The sequence below is a fragment of the Phasianus colchicus genome, chromosome 12, assembly GCF_987193195.1.
Source record: "Phasianus colchicus chromosome 12, bPhaCol1.hap1.1, whole genome shotgun sequence".
Taxonomy (NCBI): Eukaryota; Metazoa; Chordata; class Aves; order Galliformes; family Phasianidae; genus Phasianus; species Phasianus colchicus.
Genome location: NC_143447.1, coordinates 8,674,322 through 8,698,548, shown reverse-complemented (window position 1 = coordinate 8,698,548; position 24,227 = coordinate 8,674,322). Strand labels below are relative to the sequence as shown.

The following is a 24,227-nucleotide window of genomic DNA, read 5'->3' as shown; positions in this document are numbered from 1 at the left end:
AAACAGCTTTCAACTAAAAGAGGAGAGATTTGTTAGATGCTGGGCAGAAATTCTTTACTCAGAGGTGATTGGGCACTGGCAGAGGCAGTCCAGAGGGCTGTGGATGCCCCATCCTTGTGAGCATTCAGAGCCACGCTGGATAGGATCCTGGGCAGCCTGATCTACTGGGTGACAAACCTGCCCATGGCAAGGGGGTTGGAACTAGATCTTTAATGTTTCTTCTAACCTAGCATTCCATACTACCTTCTCAGTACAACCACACCCCTAGATATGGTCTCGCCAAAAGAATCCCCTATGTATTCTTCATAACACTCTGGAGGAAAAACATCAGTCTGAAGATTGCAGAACACTTAACTATAAACAACTGAAACAGTTATTCATGACACAAGGAAGCATATATGTTAGTTATCAGTTCAATAAATATACCTTTAATGTTAAGTATCAAACTAAGCTTGAATAGATGTAGGTCACTCTGAAAGTAACGTCTCCTATTTATTTACATGGAAACTACAAAAGATACAAAGACCACAATAACACTGCTTGACAGAGCACATTCTCAGTCACAAAACATTTTTCAACTATCACCACTGTTATCTATGCATTTTTACCAGTGATACCTGCATAGAGCCAGCATGCCATGCTCATAAATACCTGCATGGCCATCCAGAACGTCGTTTGACTTTCATGTTACTGTCACCACTGCTGAAACGCACCACCCATCACCTCACCACGCTCACATCCACAGGTTGGTCTCCAGAAACATTCAGCAAACTTTGATGAATGTCAGCGGGTGCTGTTTTACCACATGAAGGAATTCAGTTTCACCCCTCTGCTTCACCTACGCTTCTGTATCAGGCACCGTTCAGTCAGTTTGCCTCTCTGCTGCCGTCTGTCACATGCCAACAAAACATAACAGCATACCAGTGCAAAGGTTCAATGTCTACTGCCATACCACCAACATCTGCCTCTGATGTTGTGGGCCAACATAATAAAATAGGAGGCATTACTTTTGGAGTAGCCCTAATATTTTAAATGAGCTCTTATATACCATGAATTTCCTGTAGGAGTTAAACTGTAATTACCCATTTCCTATGAATAAAAGAAATAAAACATGGGAAAGATATAGAAGTATTAAATATCTACTACATCCTGAAATGTTTTTTCTCTTAAGTATGAATTCTTTGTAGCCTAAAGTAATACAACATGAATTTCCCTTTTCACTGCTACTCAAAAAAAAAAACCAAAAACAAAAAAAATCACCCACCATGTAACACTGAAGTTGTAACAGTAACACCTGCTAAAAAATATTGGACTGGGATTGAGGGATCTCATACCACATGTTTGTGTGTATAAAACTTCTTTATCAGGAGTTATTTCTCCAAAACTCACCCATCTCTGCTAACTGTAGCATCACCTCAGTTATTTATGTGACCAAGAGTGTCTATACTCAGGGCAGAAAAAAGCAATGCAACTGATTTTTTGTCCACTACAACTCAATTGAGTGCCATAGATTATTCTGTAATGCCACAGAAAAAAAAAACAAAACAGGATGAGGTTTGATTCCTTTTAATATCTCATTTTATTCAATTGCCTCAGGATTTGCAGCCAGTGCCAGAGGTTGTTACAAAAGTGAATAATAACCATAAGGATTAATTTTCTAAGTACTGGGTACTTCAAAAAACACACACAAAAAACCCCACCAGTTGCAAAGCTCCCAAAACTATAATATTTAATTATTTCAGGAACAAAACATACGTACATAAGTATACACAGGATCAAGGAAGGATTATGCAACCTGTACTAGACTTGCATGAGTAAACATGCTTGAAAGTATTAACGTATTTGGAAATAATGCAGTTATTCATTTAATATTATTTTGACCTCTGTAAGCATGCAAACAACTTCCTGCAATGTTCAGAACACAAGACGACCAAACCCAATGTAAAAATAGTTCTCTTAAGTGTAGAGAGCTTGGCTTTCTCTACTTCTGCTCCTAGAAATCACACATCTTCCTGTTTTCTGTCTTGCTTTTGTCTGTGCAATTCACTAAATACTAAATACTGTGAAATAACAATAAATCTTTAAGGTAGAGATTGTGATAAATAAATCCTCAGTAAATAAAAGAAAAATCAGGGGCCTGGTATTAAATTGAATAACAAATAGTACGTAAAATCATGTCTTAGAGCTTAAATATGCAAAACAGGCTTTGCTAGCTGCTGGTGAACCTGAATATACCACACCACACACAGTCAAAGGAGTACAGTGGCTAAGTGGTTTATTCTAGAAACAATTTTTGGATAAACGTTCTCCAGTTCTGAAGGAAAAGGAAGTTAAAGAGCAAGGTGGTAGGAAAGAGTATAAGTGACACAAGTCCCAAACTTGTATTTTAAACAAGGGAAACCTAAAAAAAATTATATTGGGAAGTATAAAATGGCAATGGATGAATGAGAAAAGATAGTGCTTTCTGCATAGCAGCATCACTACTGCTGTGACCCCATAATACACACACAAAATAGGGGAAAAGTCTCTCTCAGGCTGTGACCATGGCAACCAAGTCTCCTGAATAGACAAGAGTGGAGTATTTCATCCTCCTGGGCAGCTTTGGACCACCAGATGTGACTAGCTAGAGACTATTACAACATCTTATTCTTCTTCTGGACCAAGTAGTACAAATTGGGTCTCTGGGTGTTAGTGCTATCTGTGCAGGTCTCTGGATTCTGCTCTTACTGAATAATGCATTTTTACTGGGGAGGTCATGCATATTATGCTGCCTCAAGATGAGGCTTTCACTGGCATCACATGACCTGCCATATCATCAGGCTCCAGTGCTTTCTGTTCGCTGTCACAGCTAAAGTATTGAAAAGACATTCTCAATATTGCAGTGCTGCTGTGACCTAGTAACTCAACTGAGTCTTATAGCATAAGTAATCTGTGTGAATGAAAAATGGTTTTAGAATTGATTTTATTCAAAAAGAACACGTGGTCAAGAATGAATCTTTTTATTTAAATTTACTAGTGTCCAAAACAAAAAACGTCTCACTTCTTGGACCAAGTATTACCTGTCAAGTATTAGCTATTTCTCAGTGTTTTATTTTCTGTCAAGATACTCCTTTCCATCCTTTATCATCTTAAAAACTTCCAACCACATATTTTTCTATTCTAGTGGAATCAGAAAAACAAATATTGCATTCATCACAAGATTTCTATTTATTTTAAATAAGTCTACTGCTCTCTTTCAAGACTGTTCCAGCACTTCACTTGGGAGCGTGGAAAGAAATCTCAATTGCTGGTTCTATTGTTAACATCACACAGCATAAATTAGATGGAACAAACTCTTTTTAGAAGTAAAAATATGCAGTTCCAACCAATATCAAGACTAATAAACACAAGTCTAGAAGAATATATGTAGATTGTTCCAAAAGTAATACCTCCTATTTATTTCCATGGAAACTAGAGCAGATGCAAATAGCATAGTAATACTGCTTGATAGAGCACATTCTCAGCTACAAAACACTGCATTCTACAGTCACCACTATTAGCTGTGTTTTTTTTGCCAACTAAGAACAAGAACCTGCATGCTGCACTCAAAAATCTACATGGCTTCCAGAACATAGCTTATCTTTTATGTTGATGTTGTCACTGCTGACATGCACCACCCCCTGCCTCAGAGTGCAGACAGCACTGCTTGGTCTCCATCATCATTCAGCAGGACGCAACGATTGTCAATGTGTGAATTCCTCCACGCAGAACAAAATGGCAATCTTACATCTCTGACGTGGAAGTGCTTCTGAAGCAGATGTCATTTTGTTAAACTGTCCCTCTGCTGCCATCTATTGCACAGCAACAAAATGTAACAGCATACTGATGGAAAAGTTCAATCTCTACTGCCATCCCACCAGAATCCACCTCTGACGCTGTGGGTAGTCTTCCATATAATAACATAGGAGGCATCACTTTCAGGGTAGTCTTCATAGATGGGATGGATCAAATAAAATCCAGCCTCCTCGAAAGGATTTATAAAAGGATATTTTTCTGTAACTTCAGCACTGAGTGTTCTGAAAGATCATGTAGAGCAATAGAGGAAAACAGACTTGGCAGACACTGCTGTGATTTTTTTTTTCATTTAGAGGATTTACATCACACAGCTCAACTGCTGAACATCGCTGACATTTCAGGTGTGCATTAGCAAACTTGTCAGAATGTCTTTTAATCAAACATAGTAATTGAGAACGAGACAAAGAAAGCCTCTGAAATATTTTATATATAGCATAGGCTTACATAATAGGCAAAAAAGGGCAGTTATTCAAAGTAGTTAGTTCTTATCTCAAGTATTCTGCTGCAGCAAAAATACTCTGATAGAAGGGCCATTAAAACTCACATTTGTTTCTTGACTCCACTTAAGTTATCCTAAACAGCAAAGGAAAATAACCCTGTAACAGGAATTGCTGAGACGTGGTAAATGAACTGAAATGGGCTGAACAGAGGAAATGAATAGCAGATAAACAGGCAGTTTCTCTATTTCTACTTTGCCATGTGAAACAAAGAAAAAAAGGCCACCCCAGTGTCTAGAATTAAAGTCTTCCATGATATAGTTGAACTCTTCTAACTACACTGACCAAGCAAGAATGGGCAGCTATCAACTGTAAGAATTTAAGTACATATAGCTTCCATGCATGACTGAATATCCATGAAGTATACACAAGTATAGAGTGTGTATATATCTTATGTATGAATATATATTGTCATTCTCTCCATAAAAGCGCTTTTAGCTTCCCCAGATTGAGGAACAGAAGTTTGTTGGTTTTGAGACATACTCATCCAAGCTGCAGTACCTTTTATTATTCTGCATCTCGAAGTAGTTACTGAACAATGACTCAAATGTAGACAACTATAAAACGTTAAAGTGCATGCTACTGACTGACACAAGGCACAGACAACACTCATCTGATGACATGGAAAAAAAGAGTTTTAAGTTCAAGCCTTATAAACTGAAAAACTCTTCAATGCATATGTATTTTCATTTTTATGAAATATTTTGAATCGTTCACATTTCCAAAAGAAGTTAACTAATAGAAGTTTCCTGATCATTTGCCTTTTAGAAAGGAACTTAAGTCTTTGCTTGGTAAGTTAGGCTCAGAGCAGAGGACATTGAGGGGTGCCTTCAATACTTTCTGCATCTTCCTCAGGATGGGAAATAGAGAGGGAGATGCTGATCTGTTTTGTGACTGGTAATAGGATGAAGAAAAGACTAAAGCTGCATCAGGGAAGTCCAAACTAGATACTAGGAATAAGTTCTTCACCAAGAAAGTAGTCAGGCAACGGGAAGAAGTTGATAGATCACTTTCCACTTTTCACTTCTACACCATCATTTGCACTGTTACACTTTTAACAATGAATTTCTGCACAGAGATGCTTTCTTCTTAGAGAAACATTCTTTTAACCAGAATTTAATGTTGCACTGCATGTTCATAACTTTCCTTACTTCTGGCCAAAGAAGTTATCTTCTTTCTAGTTCATCAGCATACAACAAAGATAAATCACTCCCTGCAAAGTCTCCCTTTCTCTTAGGATACCTCTTAAACATGAAAGGAAAGAGGGAAGAAGTGAAGATCTCAGCCCATCTGGTGTTTGCCTCAACATTGAAGGTCAGACCATGACCTAAGAACAGAAGAGCTAAAAATCACTGCAGCCTTTTTCCAAATGCTAAAAGTTCCCTTCAGGAAAGAAATAAGCCTTTCAGTCCTCAATAAACACTTAATATTGCAACAGAACACTTAATATTTGAGCCACAGCGATTGATGAAATTATGTGCAATACAACAGTCTTACATCATTATTATCAAATGACCATTTGTTCTAATATCAGAAAAAGTAAAGTAGTTTTTGTGTAAGCAAGCAGACTTCAAGCGTATTCACAAATATACATCCGACAAGGTAAGTCTTATTTAAATAACTTGCTTACCAATACTACCATTATTTTGCTAGCCAAATGTTTAATAAGGATTTAATAAAAAAGATTTGATTGGCTTTTCTATCAAGTAACGCCTATCACAGAACTTGGCAATTTACCACTTTTGAAGACCAGTGTTTTATTATCAGTTACATCAAGTTCATTGCCCTGCCCACATGAACTGCACAGAGATCAGTCTGGTGCCCTCTTCCTTACAAAACCATTTTACAGTTACTCTATCTTACATTCACAAATGTAAGCAACTTGAATTTCTGATCGCGAGCACAGGGTCAAAAGGCAAAGATACATTAGCCAGGAGAAAGTAAATGAGTAAACAGATTTAAGTTAATATTTGTAGGCTGTTTTTTGCACCCAGTAACATAGCAGTATTTTTTTCCTGTACACATGGTGCTTCATAAAAACATTGCCAGATGTAGTTACCAAGGAATCTAAAAGTGAATTCTGTATCAGTCAGGATCTTCAAGCTATGCAGAGGGCATTGGAGGAAAAAAAAAAAATAGCTTGACTGCTACGATCTTGACCCTGGCTGCACCACAGCCTCTAGCATATGAAAAGCAACTATGGGATTTATCAGCTAGGCCATACTCATCCATTCAAATCGAGTTCTGACCAATGACCTAAGAATAAAAAAAGAAGAGATGGAAAGAAAAAAAGGAAAATGAAAGATATCAAAGGTGACTGTAAATCACTAACTTTTACAAGGACAGAAAGGTTAGAGAATTGCAATTATGGTTGCTTCTACAATTACCTAGGCACAAACACACTCAATTATTAAGTTTACTTTGATACAGTTGTGAGAGTTTCATTAAAAATGTCCAGATTATATCCCTACAGACTCCAGAAGAAACCTAAATCTTAGTTTTCTTAACAATTTAATCAATTTGTTCTGGAGCGAGTAAAGCTGTTGGAAATACAAAGTGAAGGTCAGCTTACAAAAAGGAAAGGAAACACCACGTATTCTGCAGCTCATATAACTGGCAGAACTTATCACAGACTTGGAAGATTTCTTGTTGGCACCAGATGGCAAAAATGCTGGACCACAGATATCTAAAAGCTAACTTTAAATAGCATTTGAAGATGTTCCAGTCTGCCCTTCAGTGTGAACCAAGCTTGGTCTACAACACTTGATCTACAACACCATTCCATAAAGTCTTCATGCCTTAAGACACAGTCTCATAACTGAATGGAGCACTGCTGTGAAATACAGTCAGCGTTAATGCCCTCCTGGTGGGAACAGGACAACTTTAAGTGAAATAATTACGTAGTCTCATTACCACTTCTGTTTGCTCAAAAAGACAGCTATGCAGACTTCATCTCAAATATCAGCATACAGACCCAACCTTCCTTAAGCAGCAACCACAGCGTTTCACTTACCACTATAAAAAGAATTAACGTAATGCTGAAGTGACAGAAATGGAAAAGAACAGCAAAGAAAATATCACTGAGGTATCTTGCATGTATATGGTGCAAGAGATTTTCTTTCAAACACACATCTTAGTTATGTGACTAACTACATTGCTTTTAATGTCTTTACTCTTTCATAGCGATTTGTTTTAATGTAGAAAGTGAGGGCCATTCGCTTCTCTCTTTTTAATAAAGTTACCCTGCATGTAATAAATGGTACAGAATATTAAACAAGTAAAAGATAACAGATCCATAAACAGTTTCAGATGTAAAGTTAATCTAAACAAAATAGTCAAGCATTACATTATGAACTGTATTTCCCAACAGCCCATATTTCAAGCAACTACAGTAAAATCATCATTGCCATTAGCAGAAACAGTCTTGCTATATAACTATCATAACAGAACAAAAGGTCTGATTTAACATATTATTCTATTTTAAACTCACAATAAGCACATACTTGAACAATAAAATAAAACAAGACTTGCAAGGCAGAATAAAATATAGTAAATTACTAGAGGTCACATTCTGCAAGAATGATGAATAAAGTCACATTAAAGTTAAAACTAAACCTACCTCTGATAAATGAGGATTGCTTTGCTACCTCAAAACAAAGATCCCTCTAAAGTCTACCTACTATTTCCTTGCTCTCAGTGTGTATTAGACAAAATGTAGCTCCATTGGCAGGTTTCTACATGACTTTTTTTTAACCAAGAAAGAAAACATGATCCTGTTGTTACATCTTATACCAATTACCTTTTAAATAAAAATCTCAAATATATCAAGTGCTCAGAAAAACATAAGAGCAATACAGATTACAGCTAATTTCCTTATTGAAGTGGACTTCAAGTGGTGGCTATTGGAAGAAATATTTTACACTTTAATTAGAACAAAATTTGTTATTGATTTTCATATTCATCTTCCAGCACACAAGTTTGGAACATACCCTGTGCACATGCTATATTAATATTCCATATGTATTATTAGATCGATATTTATTATCATGGAAAATATTCTACGTTAATGGGAACTTACCATATCCATATATTAAAATGTAGGCAAAATGTTTGCCTACACAAATACTAGTTCATAGCATCTATTTTATTTTCCTTATCACTAACCACATGCACATTCAGCACAACATTTAAACTTACAATAATTTCACTTTATTCAGTAAATCGAAGTACTTAGGATGAGATTCAGTTCATCTTATTGGGGACTTGTAATAGTAGCAGCAAGCAACTTATTTTCACCCCTCTTCTTCACGCTCCCCTTATAGTCAATGGAGCCTTTCTATTTATTCCTATTTCCTCCTAAACATTAAAGACATGGCCTAAACTACTAGCTGATAGTTACTAGCTTATATTTATAAGCATAAATGAATGTCCCTAGTTCAATGGATTCCAATTGGAGTTAACTATACTCCTGTCATTTAATGCATTTCAACATAAGCCATCCTTAAATGACTATTTGGAATAACATAGGCAACCCATCATCCTCAGAGATAGTTTATCATTTACGAGGCAAAATAAAATCTTTGACAGGCTAACCAAGAAATGGGTACAGGCTGCACACACAAATGCTGGGTTAGATTTTAATCTGTATGACAGTGTTTTTCCCATCCCATAAGAGAAACAAAAGTACACTTGATAAAAAGCACCTTAAATTTAACTTCAGAATACTTTTTGAAAAAAGTATCAGCTATCAGTATCTCATTGAAATCTGGAAGATAAACTATAATATATAATAAAGGCTTTCATTTGCTTAAGGATTTGTTTTCTTAATTACCTGATAGGACAGCTCTGAAGTTAAAGTGGTATAGCTGAACAACTACCATAGATACTAAAAGTCCCTGAATTTTTGTGAAGTCATTTGTCAAATTCAACAGTTACTGCTGACTCTACAGCAGTGTAAATACTGAAATATTCATAGAGATTCCTTATTTCACATCCCCAAATTATAAGCAGACTGGCTGTTTTCCCAGTTATCCATTATCTCTAGTACAGTAACAGTGTTCAGTATTTTTTTGAACTGCAAACAGTGATGTATGAGGTTGACAAAAAAAATTGGGTCCTCTGCTGACTTTCATGACTGAGGCTTTGCCTCTAAATGAAACTAACTGCACAGTCAGAAGAGAAAAAAAAGAACCAAACCACTTTTTGACAACAGAAACTACTAAAACTATTCCATGTTCAAATCCACGATGGAATTTGAGCACAAGGCTATTGCTCAGATTATTCTCCAACTTTCTGGGAACTCACAGGTAAACAAATCTGCAAGTGGTACAGGCACGCCTGTCTGTTCAAATACTGACAGATGAAAACTGTATTACAAGACTTCGCTTCTGCTGAGTTTTGTTTGATACACCATTCTCATACATCTAAACAATGCTCTGTCTGCCTGAGTGACAATGAAGTTTCTATACTGCTCTCGATCTAGGTCAGGCCAATTTCAAGGATCAATGCTACAACCTCTCATGTTCTCCTGTAATAAAGATTTAATTTATGTTAAAGCAAGTATATCCTGGTGGGCTTAGATGGCATTTTTCAGCTCCTAGTGCAGAAGTGGAATAGAAAAGAAAGTTGATACAGGCTTATGCAGCAAATAACTGCATCCCTTATGCTCCACACATTCATTAAAAGTAGTGATTGCAGCCCTCATTCTAGCCAGTGGCAACAAGATACAGAAACAGTAATTTAACGTATTTTTAATCATGTTAACCCATTTAGAATACATAATATGTGAGCATCCATTTTACTTCCTGTCAAATGAGCACCATTTTCACGGCTAAAGGAGAGATAGTTCAATGCATACTTTTTTTTTTTTGCCTTTTTGGTACCAGTACAATCCTACGGTATTAAGTCCCACTGATTTACAAATAATTCACTGCACTTTTGTATGATATTATCTAATCACACTGGAATAAAATTGCAACTGAGATATCATCATCTCCCTTGAAACATCTTAACTTCTTGGGCTACTTTAGTCATTGTATGGTCATAGAAAGGTGATACAGAATAACTGATGCAAAACAAGTTAAAATGATAGCAGTGATAAGAACAGATTAATAAGGACACAAAAGTTCTGTGGCTCTTTGTCACATTTGCCAAGCTCTACTACAGTTTCAAATGCAACTAAATCTTCAATGAAATTTAAATGACCTTCAGGGACATCTCAGACTCAAGTTTTTACATACAGCCTATTCACATGATTTTGAGAAGTGCCCTTCTTAGTTGTGTATTAAACAAGAAAAACATTCTACATCACATTTTCCCCACCTAAATTACATACTGTTTTCACCATCAATTTTAGAAGAGGAAAAACATGTAGATGGAACAGTTAGAGACTGGTAGCATCTTCAAACACCATAATCTCTATACAAATGCTTGTATTTATTAATGACTGCTGAGCTCAATTCACTGCAATACCAGCTAATCATTCAGTCATCAGAATCTGACTTAAATTTCTACATAACAAGCTATAGGTAAGCTATTATGTTAGTGACATACTGTGAACAGTATAGAAATTTTAACCTCCCTAATTAATCTAAGATGTTCATAAACATCACAGACAAAACTTGAAGTGAACAAATAACTTGATATTACCTGATTCAACTTCCCAAACATAAACCGAATCATCTTCACACCCAACAATTAGCAGATTTTCAGTGGGGTCAAATTTTATCTTCTTCACAGGAAACAGATGCTTTCTGGCATGTAAGAGACAAACTTTCTTCTGAAGGTGTAGAACTGCTACCGAGTGATCACTGCACACACAGTACACTACACTATGATACTGCAACTGCAAAACAGATTAAGAATTTTGTGATCAATACTGCAACAAAAGTCATGATGATACCATTGTCATAAGCCTGGAAAAAGTTATGTAGTTATTTATTTCCCAGAAAATACTGATATCGGGAAATGTTTTATTTCAGACTACATCTCCAAGTCATTTTTAGCAGGCAAGCTGTAAAACAGATCCTTAGATTCTCTTCTGATTTTTCAAATTTAAGAATAGTTTAGACACCAATACTTGGCCTTTTAAAGCAGTCAAAGTTGAACATAGGAATTTCTGTACTACCATGCCGAAGAACATCTTTACCTTAAGGGCGATAGAGCACTAAAATGTGTTGCCCAGAGAGGTTGTAGAGTCTGCTTGTATGGAGATATTCAAGACTGGTCTGGATGCCCACCTGTGAGCCCTATTGTAAGGTATCTGCTTTAGCAGGGGATTTGGACTTGATGGTTTCTTGAGGTCCCTTCTAACCCCTATGATTCTTTCTCATAGCAATTTTTGGTGATATGAAGGAATTTACCTGATGGAAAATATCAGCACCATAAATGAATTGGATTATCATCCAAGTAGGTAAATACAGTTTATCTAGATTCCAGAAAAATTGCTTAAGAGCCTTACAAGCATTAAGACCTTGAACTAGCCTTTATGAAGTTTTTGAATATATACCATTTACAAAGATTTGTCAGATTCAAATTCAATTTTACAATCATGATATGAAAAAGGATGAATAGACTGTTAAGTAGAATTAAATACATCAGCATTTCAGCATTTTTCTGTACCACTGAAATTATAAATTAACAAAATCAACACCCTGAAGTTAAAAGCAACTTTCAAACAAAACAATTAAGTGATTAACAACTGCAAATCAAAGATCAAGTGTGGCAGGGCACAAGTACATGTATTTGAGATACTCTATCACATATATACTTACTTTGCAGTTGTCTGGAGATCTCAATAGCTCTGTCACTGGACCAGATTGCAGACTAAATCGGTGCAAGATTTTTCCAGTAAATATATCCCAACAGATCACAGTAGAATCCTGGCCCCCTGATAACAGCCAGCTGGGATCAAATCTTACTGAATTACCATGTGGATAAAGTAAACATGTAACTCTGCTACTATGACCATTCAAAACTTTATGAGGTAGATTACCTGAAACAACACAGTAAGTTATTTATCTTCTTTAAAAATAGAGGTTCCATAAAACATCAAGAGATTCAGAAGACTAATTACAACTAAACTTTCAACTAAAGAGTTTTAAGAAAGGTATCTTCCTACATGAGATTTTAGACACGTTCTCTCTAAAAGGGAGAACAAAAGCGTACATTCTGACCTTCATCCACCAGAAAGCATCTTTTTTTATTTCTGAAGTGGAATTATCTTTGAGAGGGAAAATGACAAAGATGACTGCTGCCTCTATGATATCCCACAACTCTAATTCCAGTTGACTCCGATCCCCACATCCATCACAGGACTAGCAGTGCAAAGTGCTCTGTTAGTGATTTGATAAGTCACCTACAGGGAGGCTGGAAAGACTATCATAATCTATTTTCCTCATTCAGACCCTGAGCCTCACCTCCACTTTCATGGAATCTTCAAAGAGATGACTGAAAGGAATGTTAGAAGCATGAAGTCTTCCATGCCTCATTCAGATAGTTAAGCAAAATTGTTAAAACTTACCTTTCAGAGACACATTTTCTAGAAATCTTGCTCTTGCAGTTTCTAGACCTAGTGTTATGAATATTTTCCCATTATCACATCCACACACAAGCTTATCCAGACTGGGTATGTACACGGAGGAAGTCACAACTGCATTTTCAATTCCATCTTTAGACTCACAAAGATGATCTATAATGCCCTCTGACACTGAATGGGCTTTATTAAAGTTATCTTGAAGAGTCCACATTGTTGAAATTGGGATTTCTAGAGTGTGGGGAGAAAAAGACAGGAACATTATTTAAATTCAAAAGAAAACCAAAATGTATTTTTCATCTCACAACCACTTCCAAACTTATCGCTCCTGTACTTTTAGGTTGGAGTTTGTGCTTGCCACTCCAACATGTTACATCATCTCACTAAAATCCTTTATTTTAAATATACCTGTCTATGAACAGCCATAAGCAGGATCAACTAAGCAAATTTCCATGACAATTGGTAAAGGTGTGCTTATGAGCAGATTGAAAGGAAATAGAATATTCATTCATTCAAACACATGAAAAAGAAGCGTCAGTTACTGGACACTCCTTGTTGGTGTGTTGCTGCTGACTATAGAGAGTCACCACACAGCGGATGGATACACAGCAATTTTTTACCACTAAGTGTTTTCACAAGTTTTCATGATTTACAGACGTAACTAAAGAGATTGCACTGAGAGCATAGAATTACCTAACCTTTTGGTGAACCATCAAATGTTGATGCAGGAACATCAGGAACATGCCACAGAGTGATTCTTCCTGAAGCTTCACCAGAAAAAAGAATCTTATAGAAAGGCTCCTTCCTTTCATTCATAAAACCCATGACAAAAGGGAAACTCTGCCAAAAATAACAGTAAGTCACAATTCTGATGTGAAAGAGGTGATAAAATAATGCAATAATTAATTTCAAATTCCAAGTTTGAGATCAGAAGCCATAGAAATATCAGAAATGGAATGATGCACTCTTCCAGAAGATAAGAAAATAGGAAACTCCAGGTGTATTTCCTGTAAGACATTTTAACTTAGAGCAGGAGTGTACTTTGGAAATTGGTGCTGCTTGTGTTTTGAAGTCATCCTGGAGTACCACATCAAGATTCCTTCTGGGTAAAATTAAACTGAAAGATGCATGCAGGAGAACAGATGCTGCATTTCAGACACAAAGGTGCATAACAAAGAGACTTGCCAAAAACAAGCCAGAAAAAAATGCATGCTCAGTAGCAAGGATTGAACAGTCATCAGCACAGTTTTCCTCTAAAGAGCAGCTTTAATTAGTAGTGTCAACACAGTTAGATTGTATGCTCCTTGAAGGCTTTTTAATAACATCCCCATAAGCAGGATGTGTTTTATTTACAACATTGAAATTTGGGAGTAAATTTCACAATAAGCAACTCTATCTTTATGTAACTCAGGTTATCATCTAAAGAGATGAAAACAGACTGTCACCAAGGGAGCTGTGTCCTGTAAAACAAATCCACTATAAAAATTATTCAGGTGGTAAATACTTGAGTAAAAATATTAGAAAATGGCAGCAGACATTATTAAAAATGCATATATTTGGGGGAAGAAAAAACATGAGCTTCCTGCTGTAACACCCTAGCATCACTAAACCATGTATTTTGGCTATTTCTTTCTTTTTACCAAAAGGTATCTGACCCTTTGGCATCCTTCAGCGGTTATCCCATCTTTGCATGCAACAAAAACAGTTTCTAAGAGTGTCTGGCTGCCAACAAAAACAAAAGCTCAATAGAAAAAAAACCTATGTATTTGAGTGTTTCTGGCCAGGAACAAGTGAAAAATAGGTCTCTTTTGGAGATCTACATAAACTGCTTAAAAACCTGTTTAACTTCATTCACTGTAAATACTGTCAGTCTGCCCACGCTGTAAGAGTGAGCTGTGTGACGATGACTACAAAGGCTTGATATAACAGTAATCTGCATAAGATGTCACTGACTCTAAACCCTTCAAGTCAGGATAGGCATACACTGAAACATGCAAGCATTTCTTAATAGAACAAGAATTAAATAACCTGGTTTTCTTTGCTTTTTTTTTTTTAAAGCAGATGTGAGAGTAAAAGGTTCTAAAGCTATTTTAGAGTGCTTTTAGCTTAAAGAAAACCTCTGCTTCTTTAATAAAAAGGAAACACCTGTAGCTGAAAATGCAGGATTTCTGTGAAAAAATTAAATAAGTCAGAATTAAAGACAACACTGGGAACATCTCCAACTTTATAAGTAAACACATTCATATGAAGAAATGTCCTACTTGTTTAAGTCAAAAACCCACACTTACAGCACTTAGATCTTCGTCGCAATTTTGGAAATTACAAACATATATTGAAGCAGCTTTTGAATCTCACTGTAAATCTTTATGAATTTACCTTATTTTCCTTCACATCAGTAAAGCAGAGTAAATGAGGATAAACAGTTTCTTTCAGCACCTTCCCATCTGCAGGATACGTGCTTTTGGAAAGTCCACTGCATAATTCAGAAAGAAAAGATTTAGAAAGTCTTTTTTCCTTTTTTCTTTTTTTAAAGAAAGGAGAACAGCAACATCTAAGATCCGCAAGTTAAATTAAAAGTTACCAAGCAATTACAAGCGACTTTGTGAAATCACAGCGCCAGCTGCCCAAGTTCTACATGGCTAATCTTATTCCTGGGTCCCCTGCTGTGTCAAACAAAGACTGAGAGCTGTCAAATTCAGGGTAAATCTTTGAGTGCCAAAGTGTTTTTGTTCTGGTTTTTGATCACTTGCAACATGCAGAGATTTTCCATAATAAACCTCCCAAAGTTCATCCTGTACCTGAACTTTTTGTGTGAATTTCCCATCTGAGCCCACCTGTTTAGCAGCTGGTAGATGTAACTGTAACCATCTTCTGTCCAGATGATAAGCCTGTAAGCTGCTAGTACTTCTCCACCAGCAAAGCACTGGCCACTCTTACAGAACTCAGTACACAGCAAGGAGAAATCACAATAATCATAGACCTAAGTCCCAAAAAAGAGTAAAACACAAACAATATTGACACAATCATATTTAAACAAGCTAGTTTTAGGCAAAGGATCAAGAAAAAGAACATTAGCTTGACTCTGTAGTTCGACCACTTCTTTTAAAGCCAAAGCAATATTTATAACATTAAACTAGCATAACGTCAGAATCAAACCATATACCACAAAGATAAACTGAAAAAAAAATAACATTAAGGGCTTCTGCTACGTTAGAGGATTTTAGATAGAGTTTAGTTTGTTTTGCTTTGCGTTCATTAATGTTTACTGGACTGTTGAGTAGAAGCAATGAGTTTAGTACATAACAATATAACATTGAAGACTGATACGTTCAGTTAATGCTTCTGTTCTTATTCTTTATGCATTCTTTAACCAATAATTTGCTAATGTAATCACAGCAGATTTTAGCAGAACAGATTTTTCTTTGTTTGAAAAACAACAGATTTTTCTTTTTCACAGATTAATTAAAAGTGAGGAGCATTTACTTGGGAGAATTCTTGTAGCTTTTCTGTTTCTGAAGACTAGAAATAAAATAATATCCTGTTACCTTTGGCCTCCCCATCTTTAACAAAAACGTGGCAACACAAGATATGATCTTTGTCCATGTTCCTAGTAATCTTGAAAAGAGTTTTCTTAGCCACATTCTACAACTTACTCCAACAGCATAAGGAGAAATTTCAGAATGAGAATTATTATGATTTATATGGAGCACGGGACTTTTAAATAATTTGCTCAATATTTTCATAACCATAGAAGTGAGCTGAGTCACTAAGGATACGTGTGAGTCTCTCCCATGGCATGCGCTACATGACCTTCTATTTAAGCAGTAAGATCATCATTATCTTCTCCTTTAGAGCTATATATTTATTAAAACAAAAGTTTAAAATAAGCCACTTGCACATATTCTGCTTTTGAAGAAGCCATATAGATAAGTACACAAACACAACAAGAAACATGCATTTTGTGAAAAACATCAGAAGTTTATAAACAACAGGATATTACACTTTTTCCATGCAAAACCTGCCCGTTCTGTAGAAGAAAATCGGTGCTTTTATACAGTTTTTTCTTCAAAATAGCCCAAGAGGAAACTCAAGAATACCCTACAAAAGCGTTAGACAAAGCTGACTCAGCTCTATGAACTCCAGCTTTCCACACCTCCAGAGGCACCTGAATCAGACATTAATGCTAATAGTCCAAAATCACCTTCAGAAAAATGTCACAACACCAGTTTGTTTTTTAATGTACCACAGAGTGTGCTGTAATGCACCCAATGCTCTAGAACTGAGGGATACTTAAAATAATCCCCTTCATACAGAGCTGATTTAATGTCAATCTTTTAAAGCAGGAATACTTAAAATGAAAACCTCAGTAAGACAGTTAAGATAACTGAAGGGAAGACAGCACACATCTGACAATTAGCAAGCACTAATTTTAAGAGAAGTATTTACATGTCAGAATTGATTACACCAGCTTTTCAAGGTTCTTAACTAAATCAAACAAATATAATGCTCAACAACATACCTGCCAGCATCTGGAAGACACAACCAGAAGGAGCCTTTCTGTGTAAGTGCAAAACCGTATTGCTCGGCAGTTCATGCAGTTCAGAGACTTGGATTCCTTTTCATACACATTTTGCCTCTCCTTTGAGCAGAGAAGAAAAAAAAAAGAGTTATGATTTATTCCAGACAGCTTAACTTTCACTTTTAGAATAGAAAGAAACTGTATGTAAAGCAACATATATTTCCTAATTAAAAGCAAGACTGGAAGACAGAGTTCAGAAGTACTCTTACACAAGTATAAATAAATCATATCCTGCATGGCTCAGATCTTCATTTATGATTAAACTGGAGTTACTTTAATTACTGATTAAATGATTGAAAAATTACATTTTTTGCTTTGAAAGGTACTGCCAGTATCATAACTTCCCTGATGAGGTATGCTGATTAGGGAATCACTGCACAGAAAGAGGACAAACCATTCTTTCATTTCACCTCATATTAATATCAATTCAGTCCAACAATATTTATTAAAATTCTGTTCTCTAAGCATCTACAGTAACTTGATTTTTACCAACTCTGCTCTCCTCTCTTACGAAGAAAGTCCCAGACGGTAAAATACAGGGATAGCAGAAGCACACGATATGGTGCTATGTGCTGATCAGTTTTTACAGTCCCCAGAATTTCTACAGTGTAACAGGACTTTTTTTCCCCTAGGAATGTTAGAAGGAAGTCCCAAAACATTGCAGAACAGTCAAAAACACATCATGTGAACACTTGTACAGTATCAAACTTGACAGAGTATCCTGAGGGGCCTGATCCTATCAATTAACAAGTTGTGCAGTGGCATGCTCTGCAGTTTGTCAAATAAGGCAGTAATGTATTATGGATGCTCCAAAGAAGATTGATGACTTTTTGCCATTTCTGATGACAATCCCTAGTATTTAGCTATAATGCTCTGATCTCCTTGTGAAACTAGTCCTCAGAGTTTGACTCGAACCCAGAACACCATTTTTGACTTTTATCATCTGTGCAAGTCAAATGACTGCTGCTGAGACTACTGACAAAAATCGACAGAATCAGGCAGTCTGAAGATGGACAAATTGAGCACTTGACACAGCAAGAGTATTTTCTAAGTGAAGACAGTACTATGAAAAATATTTAAAAATATAATCTAAAGAATCATTTTGAGAAAAGTAACAAGGATGAAGAGGGAGTACAAAAGGGTGGGTTTTTAAGAGCTCATAGCCTAAGGAAAGATATGAACACTGCAATGCCAGGCAAAAACTGGCCAATATCCCAACTAATTTTAAACAGCAGTAGGAGGATGAGTTTTCAGGATTTTGTAGAAACTTAATAGACTCCAGCATCTTCAAAGACAGACAAAATTAATCAATCTGGATTAAATCATAGCCATAAGATTTTCACTCATTCATATTTTACTTCAGTGTATCTTCACTTGATGTTATTTTTATGTTATTGTTGCAATTATCATTTCATGAACTGACCTGTATGCTGGTCAAAGATGAAGATAGGTCCCATGCTTTAAGAACTCCAGTTACAGACACAGCAACCAATGAGTCTTCTGTGAAAAGATAACAGCAAGATAATCAGTTTGAAAGAGTCCAAACAGTGCCTAACAAAAAGAAAAACCTTGGCATAGACACTGGTGTGCTGTATAGCACTTAATCTGATGGATTCTACAGGGCACTGTTTAAACGAGTTACGAAACAACTCATTCATGCTTAGAAATACAAAGCTGCAAACAAATGGTGAATAATTTTGTCCAACCATCTACGTTCCAAACAAAGATAAAATAGCAGTTCTGTGTCCATAATTTCCCTGATATTACCAAATTAATTTGTACTTATCTCCAAACAACAAGCTGCTTACAATTGCAGGTCGTTTGTTTTTCTCTTTATGAAACAAAGAATGAAACATGACCAACACTAAGGGTATTACAGACACCTTTAGTTCTAACAATGAAACAACGTCTCATGTAAAACTGCTCTGTAAAACACGACTGAATATTTGTTAATCTAGTAAGATCCTACAAGTAATACAGAAATATTTCTTTAAATTAATCGGTTGTATTAATATCTATACTGTATACCTTGAATTCTTGCAGAGCGGACAATACACATACAGTTTATCCAATCAGAAGACTGAGAAGACAAAGTGTGCAGAACACCCAAAGTCTTAGCATCAATAATAAGAACATCCTGATATTCTCCAAAACAAAGAAGCCAGCCTTCACCTGTCATTCGGAATGAGCAGTGGTAATACTGTGCAAGTGGAGAGAAGAGAGTCAGCATAACGAGCTCAGGAAGTGTGCATGCATATCATTCACATTAAGCATATCACAGAAACATATTCAACACTAAATTACTAAAAATATATAGTGAATTACACACATGAAACAGTAAGCAATTTTGGTAGAATTGCAAGTGTTCCACATAAATTTAGAACAATTTAACATACGTTTAAATTTTAGAAAAAAGGGGACTTAATACTGAAATCATTATCTGCCCTGCCTAGCAACTAGGATTTTTGAAAGCACTGAAGATGTTAATTTCATTGTAAATTGCTAAACAGTTTGGTAGTGATTTCTGAGAGCTCATCTCCTCCAAACATCTGATACAACTTCATTTATCAAGAAGGATAAAGACTGGGGATAAGTCAGGTAAAAATGCAGAGGATTCATATTGAATTTCCAATTATTTTCCAGGAAGAATTTCTACTCTACAAGATATTTTCAGTATGATAGTAATTGCCCTCCTGTTCAAGAAATCCATTATTTCTCAAAAATCAAATAAAGAATGGAAGAAACACATAGCAAAGGGCTTGATAACAGGGTGCAGAGTGACTATCTTTTTTCCAGGTATTTTATATGTTCGAGGATGTTTTTCCGTACTTCCAGTTTGGGTTAGATGGTTCTCAAAGTATCAGTTAACTAATTCAAGTCTGAAAATAAAGGACCCATAAATAACTGGGAATAGTATAAGTACCATCACAGAAATGAACAATCAGATGGAGAAATGCTCAGAAACAGGAAGAATCTGTAACTGTTACTCAAATATATAATTGGTTAGTCCTCAGTATATATAATCATTCAGTCCACTAATGAGAAAATCCCACTTCTCTTAAGATCCCACAAATGGTTAGCAGTTGACCTTGGTGTTCAGTTTCATTGGAAATTGGAAGTATTGTTTGCACTTTTTGACATCTGCCATTTATAGTAGAACTATTGATGCTGAACAAAAGGAACATACTAAGCCAGATAATGTCAACAAAAGTATTTTTAAATCATGATGCTAAAACAGTGCTAAAACACACCACAACTCCCAGGCAACAACATTGTGTGAAATGATATTTTTTGAACTTCTGTCGCAGGAAAAAAGAGAAAAAAGCATAAAAAACACTCAAAAAACCCGCAGCCAAACAATATCAAAGAACACAAAACAATTACTAGTACTTGAAGACTATATTTTAAGAACTGTTTCTTGTCTTAACTACAGAACTTTCTTTCTTAGAAAAGTGTTGTCCTTAGATGCTCACATTTTCCTTTTGCCATCTTACCGTGCTAAAATAATAACAAAAAAAAAATCATTATCCAGTCATAATTGCACTACTTTTAATAGAAAAGTAACACTATTCTGAAAGTATTTGCTTCTCCTACTTGAAGGAGAAGAACTAAGCTTCTGTCTCTGTTCTTCACAGAAGCACACACATCATCAGATAATCAGCCAGGTCACATCTGCCTGCTTCTCTGTGGAACATCTCCAGAACTATTAAAATCTAATAAAGCAATGCACAACACAGATCACACCACACTTCAGATACATAATTGAGCATTAATATTATGTGTACTTAAACACTAAAAGCATGTCTTCTATCACGTATACATAAATACTAAGCAGAAAAACAGCTTACTGTTTTTATACATGTATACATGTACATACACAAGTAAACAGATTGTTAAGAAGCTATTCATCTATAGTTTCTATTTTGTGATTCGGCCATAGTTTAAGAGTCACATGAGAACTCAGTGAAGTCTCAGATTGCCATCATTTGGAGATCTAATTCCACTGTAGACTTCTTCACTGAAGATCATCGTTTTAATTAATATATGAGTTCTGAGCTCTTTTGCTGGTATTTCCACAAATAAAAGCATCTTTCAATCAAACGTATGTGTTAGGCTCTAAATCACATTTTAAACACCCTCATGTTCCAGTTCCAGTATATATTTGATGTATACTTTATCCAGTCAAGTCAGATACTTGAAATGATTTGAAGATTTAAAGCAGTTTGGCCAGTGAGAAAAAGCACAACAGTAATCTACCCCCTGATTTCTGCAATGAATGAAAGAGCATTTTTGGTAGTGAGGCAGAGCAGTCTTAGAGGTTAGTCATTAAGGCATTTTTTAAACCCATTTGAAAGGTTTTGATAAGATCTTCAGCAAATTCTCTCACTATGCCTAGATTGCTCACGCTTCAGAAATAGTTCATCCAGAAGCCAGCATTAAAACTTGAAGCTCCCCTGCTATTTTAACAAAGGACAAGAGTAAAGATTACAAGACAACTTTATTTCACAACATATTTTTAAAATACATAAATGAGATTGCATTCTAGACACATGTGGTTTAATGAAAATCAGTTTGATTTGATTAAGGAATACTAAGTCATAGTTATTTTCTCAGAAGGAATCTAAAAGGAAAAATAACATACAACTAGTATTGCAACAATTTTCTATGAATTATGTTTAGAACTGCATTTAAAACTATGTATTTCTGAAAAAAATACAATTAATAGAGGAAAAACCCCTCTTGTAATGAAGGGAGATATTTCATGAAAAGTTTCTATACTTACATAGATTGCTGTATGCCTATAAGGAAGCTTTGTTTTCTCAATGCACAGTCCACTAGTGACATTCCAAACACACATCTCCCTGCCAAAGATAACTTCATATTATTCTCTGTCATTTCCACTCAATTGGACGGAATAATTTTGTGCCACCAAGTTTTTCTTTAGTGCTGTACTTAAGTGCAGTCTGGTCATTTATGTGGCTTTTTGTTACAGATTACTGGGTATGAAAACGTCGCGGTCATTAGCAGGGCATGACATACAGTATCTGTTGCTTTTTGTTTTGGTAATTACACCCTGCTACCTCACAGCAAACCTGACTTTAAGGCCAACTCTGGTCTACAACAAATTGTAGGTATACTGCCATTATAGCTCGTCAAAGTGTCACTATAACTATCATTCGTTGGAACGACATCCTCCTGAAATGATTCATTCAACTGAACTTAAACCACACGTTTTGAAACACATAATGCATCTTCTGCTGCAGGCTTCAGTCCTAGGGAGGAACTGACTCTCTCAGTGAAGAAGAAACAGTGCCACCATGAGGCTGCTGCCGGACTCTCTTGACAACCCAAATGTCAGCTCTGCTCCATAACATTTAAGAGCTGTATTAGAAAGTCCCATTAGCTAGTTTTCCTCCTCACTGAAATACTGGTCAACATGCTACTGAGAGTGCAACAGAAAAAAACACCAATTTAAGTGCTGTAAATGAATTTTTACCTGGCTTGGAGTCATAGTTGAGCAATTAAATAATAATTTCTGCTCCAAATTTTAAATAATTATATCCACGATTTCTCAGATTACATTCAAAGGCATTTTTAATAAGAAGAGTTTTAAACGTTAGGGGAAACATTTTAATATATCAAAAATACTTAGTAACTTGCATTTTAATCTACTCATTAGCTTAATTTTTTTTTTTTTTTCACTTCTGCAGGAGTACAATCTATATACATAGCATGCCAGATTCACAGAACAAAAATAAGAACTTTTAGTCTTCAGTAATCATTTCAAGGCAGTGAATTACTTCTTGGTTATATCAGAATACATGGAATTTTACCACTTCAGTGAAATTGCTATAACACATACATGCAAGCACACACAAATTAGACCAGAATATAGCTTCAGCATCTGCACGCTGCACTTCATTTACTTTGTATATAAGGAAAGGAAGGAGTGGTGAAGCACATTAATAATACTGTCCTACAGCACATGGCACAAGCAGACACAGGACATGAGTGAAAACTTATGAATAGTGGATTAAATTAAATTACAAGATTTCCTTGTTAAAAGTACCAACAGTGACTGATAGTCGCCCTTCTGGAATAAATCAGTTAAAGAAACATTTGAAGGATTCTGATGAGGGATTTAGAGTGGAGAAAAGAAAGGAAGTATCTGCCACACAATTTTCTCTATCCCCAGTGCAAGGAGATAGAGGCTTGAAAACGGCAGGGAATTGAAGGACTCACAGGCCAGAAAATAGTTTAATTCCATATCTCCTGAAGAGGAGGTTTCCTATTTCTACCTCTCAACTTCATATCGTAACCTTCCAGGGATAGGTGAAAAATATTCTGTATTTATTCTATATAGGATTTAAGCAAGCAATAGTTTGGAAAGCAAGTATTTAAAGCAAGATTTAAAGCAGAAAAGACTGTTTAGTCCTAGCAATATTCATTCCAAGGAAGCCCTATATGGCAGAACCTTCAGAACTGTGAACATACGTATCACATCTATAGCAAAAACCCCATTTGTTTCTTAGCACATTTCATCACAGCTTTTTTGGAAATAGTGTCTTGTCTTCCAGTATGATCTGCAAATGATATTGCACTAATAGAACTTCAGAATTAAGATGAAAGATAGGTTCAATTCTGAACTCTCAAGCGGAGTTGTCAGTAAGCAATCAAAAACTAGTTCTGTAGTTCTCCCACCTTTCTTTTCTGATGAATCCTTAAAGCTTAGATTGCCCCACTGGGAGACAGAGGTAAACAGTTTGGTTAAAATGCCCAAATC

The 24,227-nt window shown here is 35.8% G+C and overlaps 1 protein-coding gene across 1 annotated transcript in view; it reads right to left on the bottom strand.

Moving 5' to 3' along the window:
• Window positions 1-24,227, bottom strand: part of WDR72 (WD repeat domain 72) — a 108,446-nt gene that overhangs the window by 72,462 nt on the left and 11,757 nt on the right. The window contains exons 4-13 of the mRNA XM_031588036.2: window positions 22,227-22,305; window positions 19,472-19,643; window positions 18,867-18,943; window positions 17,384-17,503; window positions 15,699-15,844; window positions 15,241-15,337; window positions 13,563-13,704; window positions 12,853-13,095; window positions 12,104-12,324; window positions 10,980-11,175 (exon numbers count right to left, since the gene is read on the bottom strand). Coding sequence (XP_031443896.2) covers window positions 10,980-11,175; window positions 12,104-12,324; window positions 12,853-13,095; window positions 13,563-13,704; window positions 15,241-15,337; window positions 15,699-15,844; window positions 17,384-17,503; window positions 18,867-18,943; window positions 19,472-19,643; window positions 22,227-22,305 — 1,493 coding nt within the window. The remainder of the gene's footprint in view (window positions 1-10,979; window positions 11,176-12,103; window positions 12,325-12,852; window positions 13,096-13,562; window positions 13,705-15,240; window positions 15,338-15,698; window positions 15,845-17,383; window positions 17,504-18,866; window positions 18,944-19,471; window positions 19,644-22,226; window positions 22,306-24,227) is intronic.